Source organism: Accipiter gentilis, chromosome 38 (genome assembly GCF_929443795.1).
Source record: "Accipiter gentilis chromosome 38, bAccGen1.1, whole genome shotgun sequence".
NCBI classification, from domain to species: Eukaryota; Metazoa; Chordata; class Aves; order Accipitriformes; family Accipitridae; genus Astur; species Astur gentilis.
The window spans coordinates 276,460-292,306 of record NC_064917.1 but is presented as its reverse complement, the minus strand read 5'-3'; the positions used below and the strand labels follow the sequence as shown (position 1 = coordinate 292,306).

Below are 15,847 nucleotides of genomic sequence, written 5' to 3'. Positions count from 1 at the left end.
CAGGGGGCGGGGCAGGGGGCTGTTGGCCCCACCCTGCCACGCCCTGAGGGCGTGGTGGCACTATGGGGCGGGGTCGGGGCGTGTCCGGGCCTGGTTGCGCTCAGGGTGCAGGAGGATGACGTAGACTTTGGGGGCGTAGAGCAGCCCCAGGGGGACGGAGGCCGAGAGGCTCATGGAGATCGTCAGTGTCGCCGTCTGCACGTGCACCTGGGGGGGGGATCGTAACCCCCCTAAAATGGGGGGGGGACACAGCCCTAAACCCCCCTTGGGGCATCCCCAAACCTCCTCTTCCACCCCCCCACGCCACCGAACCCCCCTCCAACCCCCTTAAGCCCCCCAAAACCCCTTGAACCCCCCCAAATCTCCCCCCAAACCCATTGACCCCCCCCAAGATCTCCCTCTCCGGGTCCCCCCAGAACCCCCTTGAACCCCCCAAACCTGCTCTTCCACCCCATAGAACCCCCCCCACAACCCCCTTAAATGCCCCAAAACTCCCTTGACCACCCTGAAACCCCTTGACACCCCCCCCAATCCCCCCCAAATCCCCTTGGGTCCCCCCAATGCTCCTCTTCCCCCCACCAAAACCCCCTTAAATCCCCCAAACCCCCTTAAACCTCCCTCCAACCCCCTTAAGTCCCCCCAAAACACCCTTAAACCCCTAAACCCGCCCAAAACCCCCCTCCAACCTCCTCAAATCCCCCCCAAAATCTTCTTAAATGCCCCAAAACCCCCTTAAACCCCCCCGCTCCTCCTCTTCCTCACCCTCTCGGCCGACTGGGCGGCACCGAAGAAGATGGGGCCGAAGGCCACCCACACGACACAGGTGGTGTACATGGCGAACCCGATGGGTTTGGCTTCGTTAAACGCTTCGGGGACGCCGCGAGCTTTGACGGCGTAAACGGTGCACGTCACCATGAGGAGGAGCGCGTACGCCAAACCCGCCAAGGTGCCGCCTTCCGCCATGTCGCACCGGAGGACGCCACGAGCGTCTTCGGGATCCGCCGTCCGGCCCATCTCGTAATCGATGAGGGCGTGCGGGGGCCGGAGGAGAAGCCAAAGGGCCGACGCCAAGAGTTGGAGACCGCTCAAGGTGAAGGTGATGAAGAGTTGGGAGGCGGGGCTGATGAAACGGGGCGGGGTCACCGAGCGTTTGCCTAATTGGAGGGAGGGGGAGGGGTTGGGGGGGGGGTCGGGTGCCCCCCTCCCCGATCCTTCCTGAAGTCTTGGGTGCCCACCCATAAGTCATGGAGCTTCGAGACGCGGTAGACGTGGTCGGGATCCGTGAGGCATGAGGTGGAACTCCATCCTACGTCCTCCTGACCCCAAGCCAAACTCCTGACCCCCAATCAAAACTCCTGACCCCCAACTTGGACTCCTGACCCCCAACCTGGACGCGTGGGTCCTCCAGAACTCTCGGTCCGCCCCATAACTCACCTTTCTTGAAGACGTGGTGGACGCGGTTAGGCTCGGTGAGGAACATGGCATAAGTGGAACTACATCCCATGTCTCTCCTGACCCCCCGAGTCAATCTTCTGACCCCCATCCTGGACTCCTGCCCCCCAAATGGGACTCCCGACCCCCCAAGCTGGACCCGCGGGTCCCCCCCTGCCGGCAACTCACCCTGCTCGAAGATCCTGTAGATCCTGTTGGTTTTGGTGAGGAGCGCGGCATAGCTGAGGCTCATCCCCAAACCCAAGAAGAGTCGCCGGAGGGCGCAGACGCCCACGCCGGGTTCGGCCACCATGATGAAGGTGATGGCGTAAACCAAAGCGATGCCGGCCAACAGGACGTAACTCAGCTCCCGCCCCGAGGCCTTAACGATGGGCGTCTCGTGATGTTTGACGAAGGTGACCAGGACGAACGCCGTGGCCATCAAACCCAAGGTGGCCAACGCCAACGGGACGGCGGCCCACGGATCGCCCCAACGGAGGCGGAGGACGGGGGTGGGGCGGCAGGCGGTGCGGTTGGGGGTGGGGCGGAGGTGGGCGGGGCAGGGCAGGCAGGTGAGGATGTCGGCGCGGTACTGGTAACCGCCGCAGAGCTCGCAGTGCCAGCAGCAGGGGACGCCTTTCACCGGTTTCTTCCTTTCTCCTGGCCCGCAGGGGAGGCTGCACACCGATGGGGGAGGGGCCGTGGTGTTGGACCCCCAGTCCATCTCCTCGGCCTATGGGGAGAGAGGAGAGGTGAGGAGAAGACCCGCCCGCCCGTGCCCCTCCCCACCCCGGGCATCCCACCCATCGAGAAGACCCAGGCGTGTCGGAGAAACCCCAAGGAGACCCCGCTGGCTGTGGTGGGCACCCAGCTGACTATCGAGGTTCCACCAGTTCACCATGGTGGGCACCCAGTTGACCACTGAGGTTCTACCAGTTGACCATGGTGGGCACCCAGTTGACCACTGAGGTTCTACCAGTTGACCATGGGGACACCCAGTTGACTATTGAGGTTCCACCAGTTGACCATGGGGACACCCAGTTGACCATTGAGGTTCTACCAGTTGACCATGGGGACACCCAGTTGACCATTGAGGTTCCACCAGTTCACCATGGGGACACCCAGTTGACCATTGAGGTTCTACCAGTTGACCATGGGGACACCCAGTTGACCATTGAGGTTCCACCAGTTGACCATAGGGGCACCCAGCTGACCAGGAGGGGGGAGGGGTCACCCATGGGGACCCACGTGGGGGAGGGGTGAGCCCAGCACCCACCCGCAGGCGCAGCCCCTGCACCCACTGCCCCACGGCTCGGTAGGTGCCGCTGCCGTTGCCGCCCTGGAACTGGAAGATGTCGTAGCGCCCCGGGGCGTCCCCGTTCTCGTTGAAGGTCACCGGCGTCCCCGCGCTGCCTGTGCACCAGTAAGAACCAGTAAATACCACTAAAACCCACTAAAAACCAGTAACACCCACTGCCCACTATGCAGTAGGGCTCTGCAACACTACCCCTCAGCACCGGCATTCCCCCCGCTATAGGGCAAGCCAGTGGTCCCAGTATATCCCAGTAAGGCCTCCAGTGCCTCCCAGTATGCTCTCCATTCCCTCCCAGTAAGCCACCCGTCTCTCCCAGCACCCCCCCAGTCACCCTCAGCCACCTCCCAGTATGTCCCAGTACAGTCTCCAGTGTCCTCCAGCCCCCTCCCAGCCCCCCCCAGCTCCCTCCCAACACCTCCCAGTGCCTCCCAGTACACCCCAGTGCCTCCCAGTGCCCCCCAAGATATCCCAGTATGGTCTCCAGTGCCCCCCAGGCCCCCCCCAGCCACCCCCAGCCTCCTCCCAGCACCCCCCAGCTCCCTCCTAGCATCCTCCATCCCCCTCCCAACACCTCCCAGTGCCTCCCAGTACCATTAAAGGCGACGCGGCGGATGTGGGCGAGGAGGCGGCGGCCATCAGGGGGGTCCATGTGGGCGCAGAGCCCCCCCCCCGGACAGGCCTCCCCCAGGAGGCTGTGGAGGCCGTGGGCCATGGCCAGCACCGCATCGATGACAAACTGCACCTTCCCCTCCTGCTCGTAAGGCGAGTCCCGACCAATCCGCTCCCGGCCTGCCCCACACTTGGGGGTCAGGGACCCACGGCTGCCCCAGAAGTTGGGGGGGCACCCAGGGGTACCCAGCGTATGGGGGGGGAGGCACCCAAGGTTTTCCCATGGGGCACACGGTGGGGCACGCCATGGGGCAGAAGGAGGTTACCTGTGCACTTGCGGATGGGTGTGCCGGGGCCGCCGTGGGGCTCGCCGTGGGGCTCGCTGTGGGGCAGGCGGCAGTTGAAATCGTCCTCCCAGAACTCGTGGAACCAGAGGTTGCGGCGGTTGTTCTCCAGCGAGCGGGAGGTGAAGTACTCGTCGAAGCCTGCAGGGGGGCACCCCATAGCGCCGCGGGGCACGCCGTGGGGCACGCCATAGCCCGATAAGCAAGATGGTGACGGGACCCTCCTCAAACAGCCCCCCCCCCCCATCCTGAGCCAAACCAATCCCGTCCTGTTCCCCACCGAGGGTGCTGTGGGGCTGCCCCATAGATCCCAGGACTCACCGGGGACGGAGGCGCGCTTGGGGAGGATGGTGATGGCGCCGCGGGCGGCCGCCTCCAGCCCCTGCACCGGCGCCATCTTGGCCCCCCAGCTGTCGGAGCCCACCCAGGAGAAGTGACCCGAGAGGTTGGCCAGGGCCGCCGCCTCCAGCACCCGCCTGTGGGAGGGAGAGAGGGGGGGTTACTGGGAGCACTGGGGGGGGGACTGGGAGGGACGGGGAGGGCACTGGGAGGCTACTGGGAAGGACAGGGTGATGACTGGGAGGGGACTGGAATGGACTGGGGGGGACTGGGAAGTGACGGGAGCTACTGGGATGGACTGGGAGGGCACTGGGGGGTCTATTGCAAGGGAATGGGGGGCAGACTGGCCGAGTTACTGGTGCTTCCTGCTCTATACTGGTTTATACTGGGGGGGCTACTGGGATATACTGGTTTATATCAGTCTATACTGGGGGTTACTGGTCACTCATTTGATGTCATCCACACTGGTGAAGCCCCTGTGGGTTGTGCTGGGGGCAGTTCCTGGGCCAGCTCCTGGTCTATACCGGTGTGTACTGGTCCTTACTGGTCTATACTGGGGGTTATTGGTGTATAACGGGGGTTACTGGTCACTCATTTGAAGTCACCCACACTGGTGGAGCCACTACGGGTTGTGCTGGGGGCACTGGGGGCGGTTCCTGGGCCAGTTCCTGGTTTATACTGGTCCGTACTGGTTTATACTGGTCTCACCGGATGTCATCCTCGTTGGCGAAGAGGACGACACCGCGGGCGGTTGACGTCTCCATCAGGCGCCCAATCACCTTGGCGAACTCCCCCGGGCGCGGCTCCCGTGGGATCTTGATGGACTGGGCGATGCACAGGCCCCCTGCACCAGTACAAACCAGTAAGGACCAGTACCCCCACCACCACCCAGTAGACCCCAGTTAGGCACTGGTGGTGGCAAAGGGGGCAACACCTTCCCCACTCCTCTGCCGAGCCCTCCCTCCCAGTATATCCCAGTGCCTCCCAGTATATCCCAGTATAGCCCACTGCCCCTCCCAGTATCTCCCAGTATGGCCCAGTGCCCCTCCCAGTATCAATCTCCCAGTACGGCCCAGTCCCTCCCTGGTCAACATGAAGACGTGAACACTTTTCCCACCAGAGTTTCTGTCACATCTGAGGGTGGATCCCTCCCTCCCAGTCCCTCCCAGTATATCCCAGTCCCTCCCACCATATCTCAGTCCCTTCCGGTATATCCCAGTGCCTCCCAGTTCCTCTCCCAGTACCTCCCAGTCTACCCCACTCCCTTCCTAGTCTCGAACCAAGGCATCTCCCCCTCTCCCCCTCAATTTTCTGTCACGTACGAGGGCAGATCCCTCCCTCCCAGTGCCTCCCAGTGCCTCCCAGTGCCTCACCGGCCTCGCGGGAGCTCTGGACGAAGGCCTCGACGCCGCTCTCGCCGTAGTTGCCCTCGGAGGCGAGGGTGGAGACGTAGCTCCAGCCCAGGGCCCGCACCACGTCCACCATGGCCTGCGCCTGGTACGAGTCGGGGGGCACCACCCGTGAGAAGTACTCGTAACGCCCCGGGTCGCTCAGCTCCGGCGCCGTCGAGGCGTAACTGATCTGCGGGATCTGGGGACGAGAGGGGACACGTCGGGGACGTCGGGGATGTCGGGGACATTGGGGACGTTGGGGACGTCGGGGATGTCGGGGACATTGGGGACATCGGGGATGTTGGGGACACAAAGGAGCGAGGGGACGTTGGGATGTGGGGGCTCGGCTCCGGCGCCGTCGAGGCGTAGCTGATCTGCGGGATCTGGGGACGAGAGGGGACATGTCGGGGACGTCGGGGATGTCGGGGACATTGGGGACATCGGGGATGTTGGGGACACAAAGGAGCGAGGGGACGTTGGGATGTGGGGGCTCGGCTCCGGCGCCGTCGAGGCGTAGCTGATCTGCGGGATCTGGGGACAAGAGGGGACACGTCGGAGACGTCAGGGATGTCGGGGACATCGGGGACATCGGGGATGTGGGGGACACAAAGGAGTGAGGGGACGTTGGGATGTGGGGGCTCGGCTCCGGCGCCGTCGAGGCGTAGCTGATCTGCGGGATCTGGGGACGAGAGGGGACATGTCGGGGACGTCGGGGATGTCGGGGACATCGGGGACATTGGGGACGTCGGGGATGTTGGGGACATTGGGGACGTCGGGGATGTCAGGGACATCAGGGACATTGGGGACGTCAGGGATGTCGGGGACATCGGGGACGTCGGGGATGTGGGGGACACAAAGGAGCGAGGGGACGTTGGGATGTGGGGGCTCAGCTCCGGCGCCGTCGAGGCGTAGCTGATCGGGGGACGTCGGGGACATCGAGGACGTTGGGGACATGGGGGGGTGCAGGAGTGGACCTGGAACTGGGGGGGGGGGGTGACACATGGACACACCCAGGGGGGAACAAGCCGTCCGGGCCCCCCCTGTGTCCCTAATCCCCTCTAATCCCCCCGGGACCATTTGCTGCCGCCCCAGGGCATTGTGGGTAAGACCCCCCCTGCAGGGGGGTGAAGGTTCTGGAAGGGGAGTCGGGTGTGCGGGGTGTCCCCATGTCCGTCCCCCCCCTCACAGGGAGGGCCTGTGACAGGGACACCATGGGGACAGAGCTGTCCCCCCCATGTCCCCAACGTCCCAGAGGACATTGGCTGCTGTGATGGGGATGAAGATGTCCCCCGTGTCCCCCCAAAAGCCCCCCCCATGTCCCCAACACCCTCCAAATGTCCCCAACGCCCCCCCCCCCATGTCCCCCACGTCCCCAACTCACAGCAAAGAGCCGCAGAACGTTGGCCACCATGATGGAAACGGAGCTGGCGGAAGCGCCGATGACCCCCACCAATCTTTCGGGGGGGGGTCTTCGTGGGGGGCTACCGTCGGGACACGTTCCTTCCCCCCCCGCGGGGGGTAAAAGACTCCGAACGAAACTCAGAGCTTGTTCGAGGGCGTAGGTGTCCCGGGAGCAGGTGTCGAGGATCCGAGCACCCAACGTGAGGTTGGGGAGCACCCGGGGGTCCCCGTTGACGCGATCGAGGGCGTAGAGCATGGCTTCCAAACGGTGAATCCCTTTTTCTTTTTTTACCGGACCGCATGGAATTCCGGCGGGTCCGCGGGCGTGGACGGGGAAAAGTCCCCCTAAAGTGAGGTCACCTTCCAGGCGGATAGCGTGGGGTTGGGTGGGGGATGGAGGGGCCGAGCTGAGGGGCCAGAGGGTGCTGAGGGTCAGCAGGAGCAGCATGGCGGGGCTGGGGAGGGGGGGAGAGAGAGGAGGGGGGGTTAGGGGGCAGCCTATGGTGTGGGGTGACACCCTATGGGGCAGGGTAGCACCCTATGGGGTGGGGGGCACACTCTATGGGGTGGGACACCCTATGGGGGAGGATAGCGCCCTATGGGGCAGGGTAGCACCCTATGGGGTGGGGGGCACACTCTATGGGGTGGGACACCCTATGGGGGAGGATAGCGCCCTATGGGGCAGGGTAGCACCCTATGGGGTGGGGGGCACACTCTATGGGGTGGGACACCCTATGGGGGAGGATAGCGCCCTATGGGGCAGGGTGACACCCTATGGGGCAGGGTGACACCCCACAGGGTAAGGGCTGGGGGGGCTGGCACCCATCTATGATGGGGGTTTGGGGGTCCTCAGCACCTTATGGGGTGTGAGGGGGGACTCGGGGGTCCCACAGCACCCCATAGGGTGCAGACTGGGGGGTCCCAGGTCCCTGGGGGTCGTGTCATCCCCCCCCCCAAGTCCCGCTCACCTGGGTTGGTGCTCCCGGGTCCCCTGAGAGCCAGCAGCAAATGCAGGGGTGGGGGTGGGGGTGGGGGCTCCCCCCCTCCCCCACACCCCGGACATCTGGGTGTGTGTCCCCCCCGCTGCCCCCGCTGAGCTTGACCGAACTCCCATGATCCTCTAGGCCACCCCCACCCCCCCCCCAATGAAAGCAGCTGTTAATTACTTGGGGGGGGGGGGGGGGGAGGTTGGGATTAAGGACACCATCCCCCCTGCAAACAAAACCTCCTGGGGGTCCTGCTGTGGGGCTGGGGCTTCTGTGGGGTGGGTGCTGTGGGGCTGAGCACCCTGGGGGGATTGGGGGGGGCCCTAATCTCCCCCCCCCCCAGCTGCCAGATTAGCGCTGGGGGGGTAGTGGGAGGAGGGGGATAATCCCACTGCTCAACTGCAGCCAGGGGAGCCAGGCGTCCGGGCCCATGACCCCCCCGCCATGGGGCTGAGGGGACAGTGTGGGGGGGTGAGGGGACATTTGGGGGGGGGGGGGGGCTGAAGGGACATTTTGAGGGGGCTAAAAGGGACATATGGGGTTTAGGGGGACAATGGGGGGGCTGAGGGGGAAAATAGAGGGCAGTGGGGGGGCTGAGGGGACTTTTTGGGGGGCTAAAGGGGACATATGGGGCTGAGGGGACATGGGGAGGCTAAGGGGGGGCTGAGAGGACATTTTGGGGAGGGCTGGGGGGGACATATGGGGCTGAGGGGCTATGGGGGGGCTATGGGGGGGCTGCTGGGACATTTCGGGGGGCCTAAAGGGGACATGTGGGGCTGAGAGGACATGGGGGGGCTATGGGGGCGCTGAGGGGACATTTGGGGGGGGCCGAAGGGGACATATGGGGCTGAGGGGGACAATGGGGGGGCTATGAGGGGTCTGAGGGGACCCGGGGGGGGGTCGAGGGGCCCTTGGGGGAGACAAGCCTGAGGGAAACGAAGCCTGAGGAGCCGCCGCCGCCGGCCGTGACCGTTAAGCGACCGTTAACGACCGTTAAACGGCGCCGCCGCGCGCCCTTCCCGCCCAAACACCGCCGCGCGCCCTTCCCGCCCAAACCCTAACCACGCCCCCGCCCCCTCAGACCACGCCCACACCCCGTCAAACCACGCCTCCCACTTATCCTCTGCGCTTTCCGGCTTTTTCGCGACAGCGCCCGTCCCCTTTCGATGGCGTTTTACGGCTTTCCTTTAATTTTACGACACAGGCCGGTGGTGCTCACAGGGTGTGGAATCGGCGGGGGCCGGGGTGGGGGAAATTTGGGGGTCCCGGGGGGGGGGGGGGGCAGGGGGTTTAGGGGGGGGTCTTAGTGGTCTGGGGGATCCCTTGGGAGGGGGGGGAGCCCCCAGTGGGTGTAATGGGGGAACTGGGGGGGTCCAGGGGGGCCCTATGGGTAGGTTGGGGGGGCCCTGGGGCGCTTTTGGGGTGCAGGAGCCCCTGGGGAGGGGCCCTGGGGGTGCAGAGGGGCCCTATGGGGGGTTTCAGGGGGAACTGGGGGGTTTGGGGGGAGCCTGGGGGGTTCCAGGGGGCCCTATGGGGGGTTTCAGGGGGGACTGGGGGGTTTGGGGGGACCCTGGGGGGGGTCCAGGGGGCCCTATGGGGGGATTCAAGGGGGAGTGAGGGGTTTGGGGGGGGACCCTGGTGGGGTGTTGGGGTGCAGGGGCACCCTATGGGGGCTGGGGGGGGTCTCTGGGGGGTCTTGGGGTGCCCTCCCCACCCCATTAACCCCCTCCTCCCCATGGCAGGGGCGATGGCTGCAGGTGAGCAAGTCCCCTCCGAGGAAGAGGAGGAGGAAAAAGAGGAGGAGGAAGAAGCGGAGGAGGAAGAAGCAGGGGAGGAGGAAAGCTCCCAGCCCTTCCCCTCCCCCACCCAGGCCCCCCCCTCTGAGGTTGGGTGCCCCCCCGAAAAGAGCGGGTGCCCCCCGAAACGGGTGGTGCCGGGGGTGCTCTACCTCTCCTTCCTCCCCCCGGGATTCGGCCCCCGCCACGCTCGGGCGCTGCTGGGGACCCACGGGGAGTTGGGGCGCGTCTTCCTGCAACCCCGAGGTGAGCACCCATGGGTGGGGGTCACCGGGGGTGGGGGGTCAGGGTGCCCCATAAAGCCCCTATAGGTCCAGGAATTGGGGGGTCAGAGCCCCACCCCCACAAGCCAACACCCATGGGTGGGGGGGTGAGGGTCCCCCTGGCGGGGTTGGGGTGGCCCCTAGAGCCCCTATAGGGGTCAGAGCCCCCCCCCCCCACGGTGGGGGTGGGGTGCCTAACCAGCACCCATGGGTGCTCCCCCTCCCCAGGTGGAAGAGTGAGGAAGAGGAGGCAGCGCCCGGGTCCTTCGGCCGGTTCCTTCGTCGAGGGTTGGGTGGAATTTCGGGACAAACGAGCGGCCAAACGAGCGGCCGCCCTCCTGCACGGGACCCCCATGACCCCCCGCCCCCGCAGCCCCTTCCGCCATCACTGCTGGAGCCTCAAGGTGTGTGGGGGGGCATTTTTGGGGGGGTCCCAGACACCTGGGTCTGATTTTTTGGGGGAGGGTGTGGGGTGTGTCTTGGGGTTCCTTTTTGGGGGGGGTGATTGTAGCACTTTCTGGGGGGGTGCTGGGTGCATGGGTCCCTTTTTTTGGGGGGGGGGAGGGGTGTCTTGGGGGGTCACTTCTGTGGGTGGGGGGGTGCCCTTCTGGGGGAGGGTTTTGGGGTCTTTTTTAGTGGGGATGGGCAGGTTTTGGGGGTCCCCCTTTTTGGGGGGTGGGTCTTTGGGGCCCCCTTAAGGGGAGTCCCGGATGCCTAGGTCCCCTTTTGGGGGGGGGAGGGGGTGTGGGTGTCCCCTTTTATTGAGGGGGGGACACTTTTTGGCTTTCCCAGACACCTGAATCCCCTTGTTAAAACCTCAACCCCATTAAGTGGTGCCAGGACTGGGGGGGGGGGGCCTCTTCCAGGCTCCCTACCCCCCCCCAAACCACACCGGGGGGGTACAGGAGGGTTTTGGGGGGGGTCTTAACCCCCTCCCCCCCCCCCCCCAGTACCTCCCCGGTTTCCGCTGGCCCCACCTGAGCGAACGCCTCAGCTACGAACGGCAAGTGCGAGCTCAGCGCCTTCGGGCCGAAGTGGCTCAGGCAAAACGGGAGGGGGGCTTCTTCGCCGCCCGCCGAGACGCCCCCCCGGCGCCGACCCCCAACGCCGCCCCTCCCCTCGCCGGCCCAGCCCCCCCCGCCCAGCCCCCGCCCCGGCGCTTCACCCAGCGAGCCACCGAGGAAGAGATTTGGGGACGCAAAAGTCGCCCCCCCCCGAACGCTCCCCCCCGGCGGTTGCTGGAGAAGGTTTTTGGGGCGGGGGGGGGTGAGGCCCCCCCTCCCCTCTCCACCCTCCTCAACCATCCGTTTTTCTCCTTAAAACTTTTATTACATTAAAAAAAATAAGTTCCTCGCGGTCTCTTTAAATTCTGCCGACGGGGGGCGGAGCTACAGGAATGGGGCGTGGGCAAGGGGATGGGTGGGCGGGGTTATGGCTTCGGCGCAAATCTCCCTGAAGGTGGCGGGGGGGCGGAGTAAAGAGGGTGGGTGTGGCCTCGAGGGGGTGGGGCGTGCTCTGCCCCGCCCCCTCCCGCATGACCCGTTTCGTCCGTGCCTCCCCCCCTTTTGCCCAAAATTATTTTCCCCAACTTCCCATTTTTTCAACCCAAAAAAACCGAAGTAGTTAAGGGGGGGCGGGGCCGCAGCAGGCTCCACCCCTCGGTGGGGGGAGGGGAGCGGAAGACATGGGGCGGGGCTGCGCAGCGTGTGGGCGGGGCCTAACTTGGAAGGAAGGGGGGGGAGGTTCTTAAAGGGGCCGCGCCCCCATTTTGCTGGGGGGGGGCAGGGGGCAGTTCCAGTGTCAAAAATAGAAGCTCTGAGGGTGGGGGAGAGGCCAGCGGGGGGGGGAGGGGGACCCCCCTAAACCTGATGGGTGCTGACAGCCCCCCCCCCCCCCAAAAAAGGGGGTGCTGGGGTTGAAGGGGGGAGTGTCTGTGCTATTGGGGGGGCACCCCAAAATCCCTGGGAAACCGAATTGGGGGGGAGTAGGGGGGAACCCCCTAATTTTGGGATGTCAGCGGGGGGGGGGTGTCTCCTCAACTGCCAATTTTGCAGTGCCAGGGGGGTTCCCAAAACTCGGGAGTGCCCCCCCCCCCCCATTAACACCCTATGGGTCTGTCCCAATGTGCTCCCCCACCCCCACCTGTGCAACGCCCCAACCCCTCCCCCCCACAACCTGTTCCCCCACTTCTAGTTCCCCCAGCCCCCATTGGCCCCCCCCCCCACTTAGCCCCCCCCCATTCTAATTACTCCTCACTTTGGTTCCCCCCACTTTTAGTTCCGCCCCCCCCATTTAATTCCCCCCTTTAGCCCTCCCCCAACTCCAGTTCCCCCCCACTGGCCCCCCCTTTAGTCCTCCCCCCATTTAGCCCCCCCCCCAACTCCAATTCCCCTTCATTTTGGTGTGTGTCCCCCCCCATATAATCCCCCCTTTAGTCCTCCCCCCATTTAGCCCCCCCACCTCCAGTTCCCCCCACTTTTAGTTCCCCCTCACTTCGGTTCCCCTCACTTTTAGGCCTCCCCCCCTCTCCCCCTGCCAAATTTAGCACGTGTGTCATGTGTGTGTGTCCCCCCCCGAAAAAAAACCCCCCACCTTTAGGGCCCCCCCTTTCAGTCTCCTCCCCCCCCCAGGAGCAAACAGGGGCGACAACACCTCCCCCCCGGTACTAGAACCTGACATCGGGGAGCGGGAGGTCGGGGGGCTTCGCCGGGGGGGCCGGGACAGGGTCGATACGCTTCGAGGTCACAAAGGAGTTCGACGAGGTCATCGACGGACCGAAGCCGGGGGGGCCGTCGAGTTAAAACTTCGTGCCCGGGGGGGGACGGGTCGTCTTCGAGCCACCAAAACTCGAAAAGCCAAACCGGGGGCCAGGAGGACGACGGTGGCGGCCATGGGCGAGCGGGGGGAGCGCTGGACCAGGCGGAGGCCGGGGGTGCTGGGGGAGGGGGATGGGGTGGCGGCGGTAGGGGACCGGGGAGGAGAAGCCCCTTCGTCCCCCCCCACCACCCCCCAGTGAGCCGGGAGGGGGATTTCGGCCAATTCGGCTAAAAAAGCGTCGGGCCAACAGGGGGGGGGGCGGGGGGAAGGGGGAGGGGCTGGGGGAGGAGAAAAAGAAAAAGGGGCTGGTTAAGGCAGGGGGGAGGGGCGCTTCAAGAGCCCCACAAACACCCCGTGCCCCCCCAGTCACCTTGTAAACGCACCCAAGACCCCCCCCAAAACCCTCAGAGCCCCCCCCAGGACCCCCCCCAAATCCTTAGAGACCCCCAGGCCAACCCCGGAACCCTCCCAAAGCCCCCCCAGGCCCCCCCCCACCCCCCCAAAGCCCCACTAAAGGCCCCCCCACCCAAAGGCCCCTCAAGACCCCCCCAACCTTCTCAAACCCCTAGGACCCCCAAAAAATCCTCAGAGCTCCCCCCCCAACCCTCAGAGCCTCCAATCCTCCCCCTTAGGCCCCCCAGGCCCCCCCTTAGCCTCCAATCCCTCCCCCCAATTCCCCCCTCCAACCCCACCCCCCCCCCGAAGACCCCAAGTTCTTTGAGAACCAACCCCCCCCCCCCCCAAAAAAACCCCAAGCATTTGTCCCCCCCTGCCCCCCCTCACCACTCGGCTGCCCCTTTCCTCCTCCTCTTCCTCGCTCTCATCCAGTACCACCAGTTGGGCAGGGGGAAGCCGGGGGGGCACCTATGGGTGCCAAAAATAAATGGGGGGGGGGGTTGAGTGTGAAGCCAGGCAGCTGGGGGAGTGGAGCCCCCGCCCAGTGCCCGTCCCCCTCCCACTTACCGGCACCAGCGAGGCACTGGGCTGCGGCTGCTCCTGCTTCACCCGGGGGGTTGCGGCAATCAAGACCCCCAAATCTCCTGGGGGGGGGCTGAGGGGGGGGGGGGGAAGGGTTAATTTTGGGGGGGAGGGGATGGATAGACCCCCCCCCCCCCCCCAAGCATCTGGGGTGGGGAGGGGACCCCGAATTCTTTTTCTTACCGGTCCGGGGATGACACTGGGCTCTGGGGGGGTCGATTTGAGGCGGGGGGCCGAAGCGATGAGAAGGCCCAGCCGGGGGTCCTGGGGGGGGGGGGAGGGGGCAAAGAAGGGGGGGCTGTTAGCAGAGGCAGGGGGAGGGGAGGAGCTGGGTGTCTGGGGTGGGGGAGGGTCTTACCTCCAGGTGGGGGAGGGGTCCCGGCTCTTCTTTAAGGGGGGACAGGCATAGGGGGGTTCCCCGGGGGGGTCCAGGACCCTTCTCAGCCCCCCCTGCTGGGTGCTCCTTGTCCTGAGGGGAGGAGGGGAGGGCACGTCAAGAACCCCGGCGCCCAGGGGACCACCCTGCCCTGCCCCCCCCCCCCCCCCCCCCCAAATGGACTGGGCACCCAGGCATTCAGTAAGGGACCCCCCCCACCCCCCCCCAAACAAGGGACCCAGGCATCCGAGGAGTGATGCCCCCCCCCGCCCCCCAAAGGGAAACTGAGGCACACACAAGCCTTGGGGGTGGGGGGGACCCAGGCGTCCGGGCATCCCCCCCCCAAAAGCACCCCCACCCCACCCTTCCCCCCCCCGGGGGGGGGGCACCCGGACGCCTGGGTCCCCGGAAGAAGGAGGGGGGGGGGGTCAGAGGCAGCGCAGAGCAGAGCAGCAGAGCAAGCACAGCAAAGGGGAGGTCCCCAAATTTGGGGGGTGGGGGTGTCCCATTACATTGGGGGGGCTCTATGGGGTATGAGGGGCAAATGTGGGGGGCGGTACCCTAATTTGGGGGGGGTCCCAAATTTGGGAGGACCCATATATCTGGAGAGGGGACCATGGTGAGGGTGGGGGAACCCCAGGGTTTTGGGGGGTGGTGTGTGAGGGTCCCGTGGAGGAGTATTTTGTGGGGTCCCCCCCCTCGGTGGGAAAAAGGGGGGGGTCCCGTTACCTTGTGGGGGGGGCGGGGCGGGCGGCGGCTCCGGGCGGCAGCGCGGGGGGGTCGGGGGGGGCGGCGGCGGCGGGGCCTGGAGGTGGGGAGGGGGTGGCCGCTCCAGGGGGGCCCCCCCGGACCCCCCCGCGCCGGCAGCAGCCGCCTCTGCGCCGGGAGAGAGACCTCAGCGGGGACGGGGGCAGGATGACACCCCGATTTTGGGCGGGGGGGGGGGGGGAAGGGGATATGGATTTGGAAGGGGGGGGAGAAAGATGCAGGAACAACCCCCCCACACCCCAGGCGTTCAGGGGCCCCCCCTTTCCCCCCCCCCAACAAAAAAGGGACCCAGATGTCTGGGCAAGCCCCCCCCCCCAAAGCCAAGCAATGCAGAGAGGACCCAGGCGTCCAGGTGACCACCACCCCAAAAAAAACGGGACCCAGGCGTCCGGGCAGCACCTGGGTGCCAAACAACACCCCCCCTCCCTCCACAACCCTCCCCAAACTGGTCCATACTGGTCCAAAATGGGCCCCACCCAGCGCTAGGGGTGGGCAGGGGAGAGCCCCCCCCCCAGCCTTGAATGTGCCTCAGTTTCCCCAGCGGAAGGTGTCAGGTTTGCTGGGAAATGGAGCAAAGGGGATGGCTGGGGCTTACTGGGAAGATACTGGGAGTTACTGGGAGCAGGATAGGGGGGGAGAGTGGGGCGAGGAGGGGGGGGGTCACCCACCATGGCGCAGCGCAGGCACTGCCTCCAGCGGCACTTCTGGCGCTTGAGGTTCTGCCCCCCGAACTTAGGCTTGTCCCGGCAGAAGTCGCAGCGGCCGCAGTCGGCCAGGCGCAGGCAGGCCTCGCAGGCCCCGCACCGCCGGCTGCCCCGGCTCCGCGCCCCCCGCTGATGGCAGAAAGCGGGGGTCACCCCCCCCCCCCAAAAAAAAAACACCCCTTCCAACTAACCCCCCACCCCCCTCCCTTTCCCACCTCAAGGGCCCGGCTGGGCAGTGGGGTTAGTGCGTGAGCAGCTATTAGGAGCGTTACGGTAGCGGGAAGCGGTGTTAGGGGCATTACAGGAGCTGGGCGCCAGCGGCGAGTTAG

The 15,847-nt window shown here is 65.9% G+C and overlaps 3 protein-coding genes across 3 annotated transcripts in view; 1 reads left to right on the top strand and 2 right to left on the bottom strand.

The window, feature by feature from the left end:
- Positions 1-35: 35 nt before the first annotated feature.
- Positions 36-7,957, bottom strand: LOC126035182 (metabotropic glutamate receptor 6-like). The gene is made up of 11 exons (XM_049793336.1): positions 7,799-7,957; positions 6,811-7,285; positions 5,412-5,628; positions 4,747-4,882; positions 4,021-4,175; positions 3,682-3,840; positions 3,338-3,535; positions 2,708-2,844; positions 1,621-2,164; positions 763-1,154; positions 36-207 (listed from the first exon to the last, which is right to left on the bottom strand). Exons 1-11 carry the CDS (start codon positions 7,942-7,944, stop codon positions 61-63), a joined length of 2,706 nt encoding a protein of 901 aa, XP_049649293.1. The 5' UTR covers positions 7,945-7,957; the 3' UTR covers positions 36-60.
- Positions 7,958-9,032: 1,075 nt separating this feature from the next.
- On the top strand, positions 9,033-11,379 carry ABT1 (activator of basal transcription 1). The gene is made up of 5 exons (XM_049793360.1): positions 9,033-9,061; positions 9,559-9,655; positions 9,731-9,858; positions 10,104-10,279; positions 10,826-11,379. The coding sequence occupies exons 2-5, from the start codon at positions 9,564-9,566 to the stop codon at positions 11,210-11,212; spliced, it is 783 nt and encodes a 260-aa protein (XP_049649317.1). The 5' UTR covers positions 9,033-9,061; positions 9,559-9,563; the 3' UTR covers positions 11,213-11,379.
- Positions 11,380-12,336: 957 nt separating this feature from the next.
- The window catches only part of LOC126035172 (methyl-CpG-binding domain protein 1-like), a 5,665-nt gene continuing 2,154 nt past the window's right edge, over positions 12,337-15,847 (bottom strand). The window contains exons 2-7 of the mRNA XM_049793319.1: positions 15,483-15,672; positions 14,029-14,139; positions 13,854-13,934; positions 13,656-13,742; positions 13,476-13,556; positions 12,337-12,970 (exon numbers count right to left, since the gene is read on the bottom strand). Coding sequence (XP_049649276.1) covers positions 12,920-12,970; positions 13,476-13,556; positions 13,656-13,742; positions 13,854-13,934; positions 14,029-14,139; positions 15,483-15,672 — 601 coding nt within the window. The 3' untranslated portion in view covers positions 12,337-12,919. The remainder of the gene's footprint in view (positions 12,971-13,475; positions 13,557-13,655; positions 13,743-13,853; positions 13,935-14,028; positions 14,140-15,482; positions 15,673-15,847) is intronic.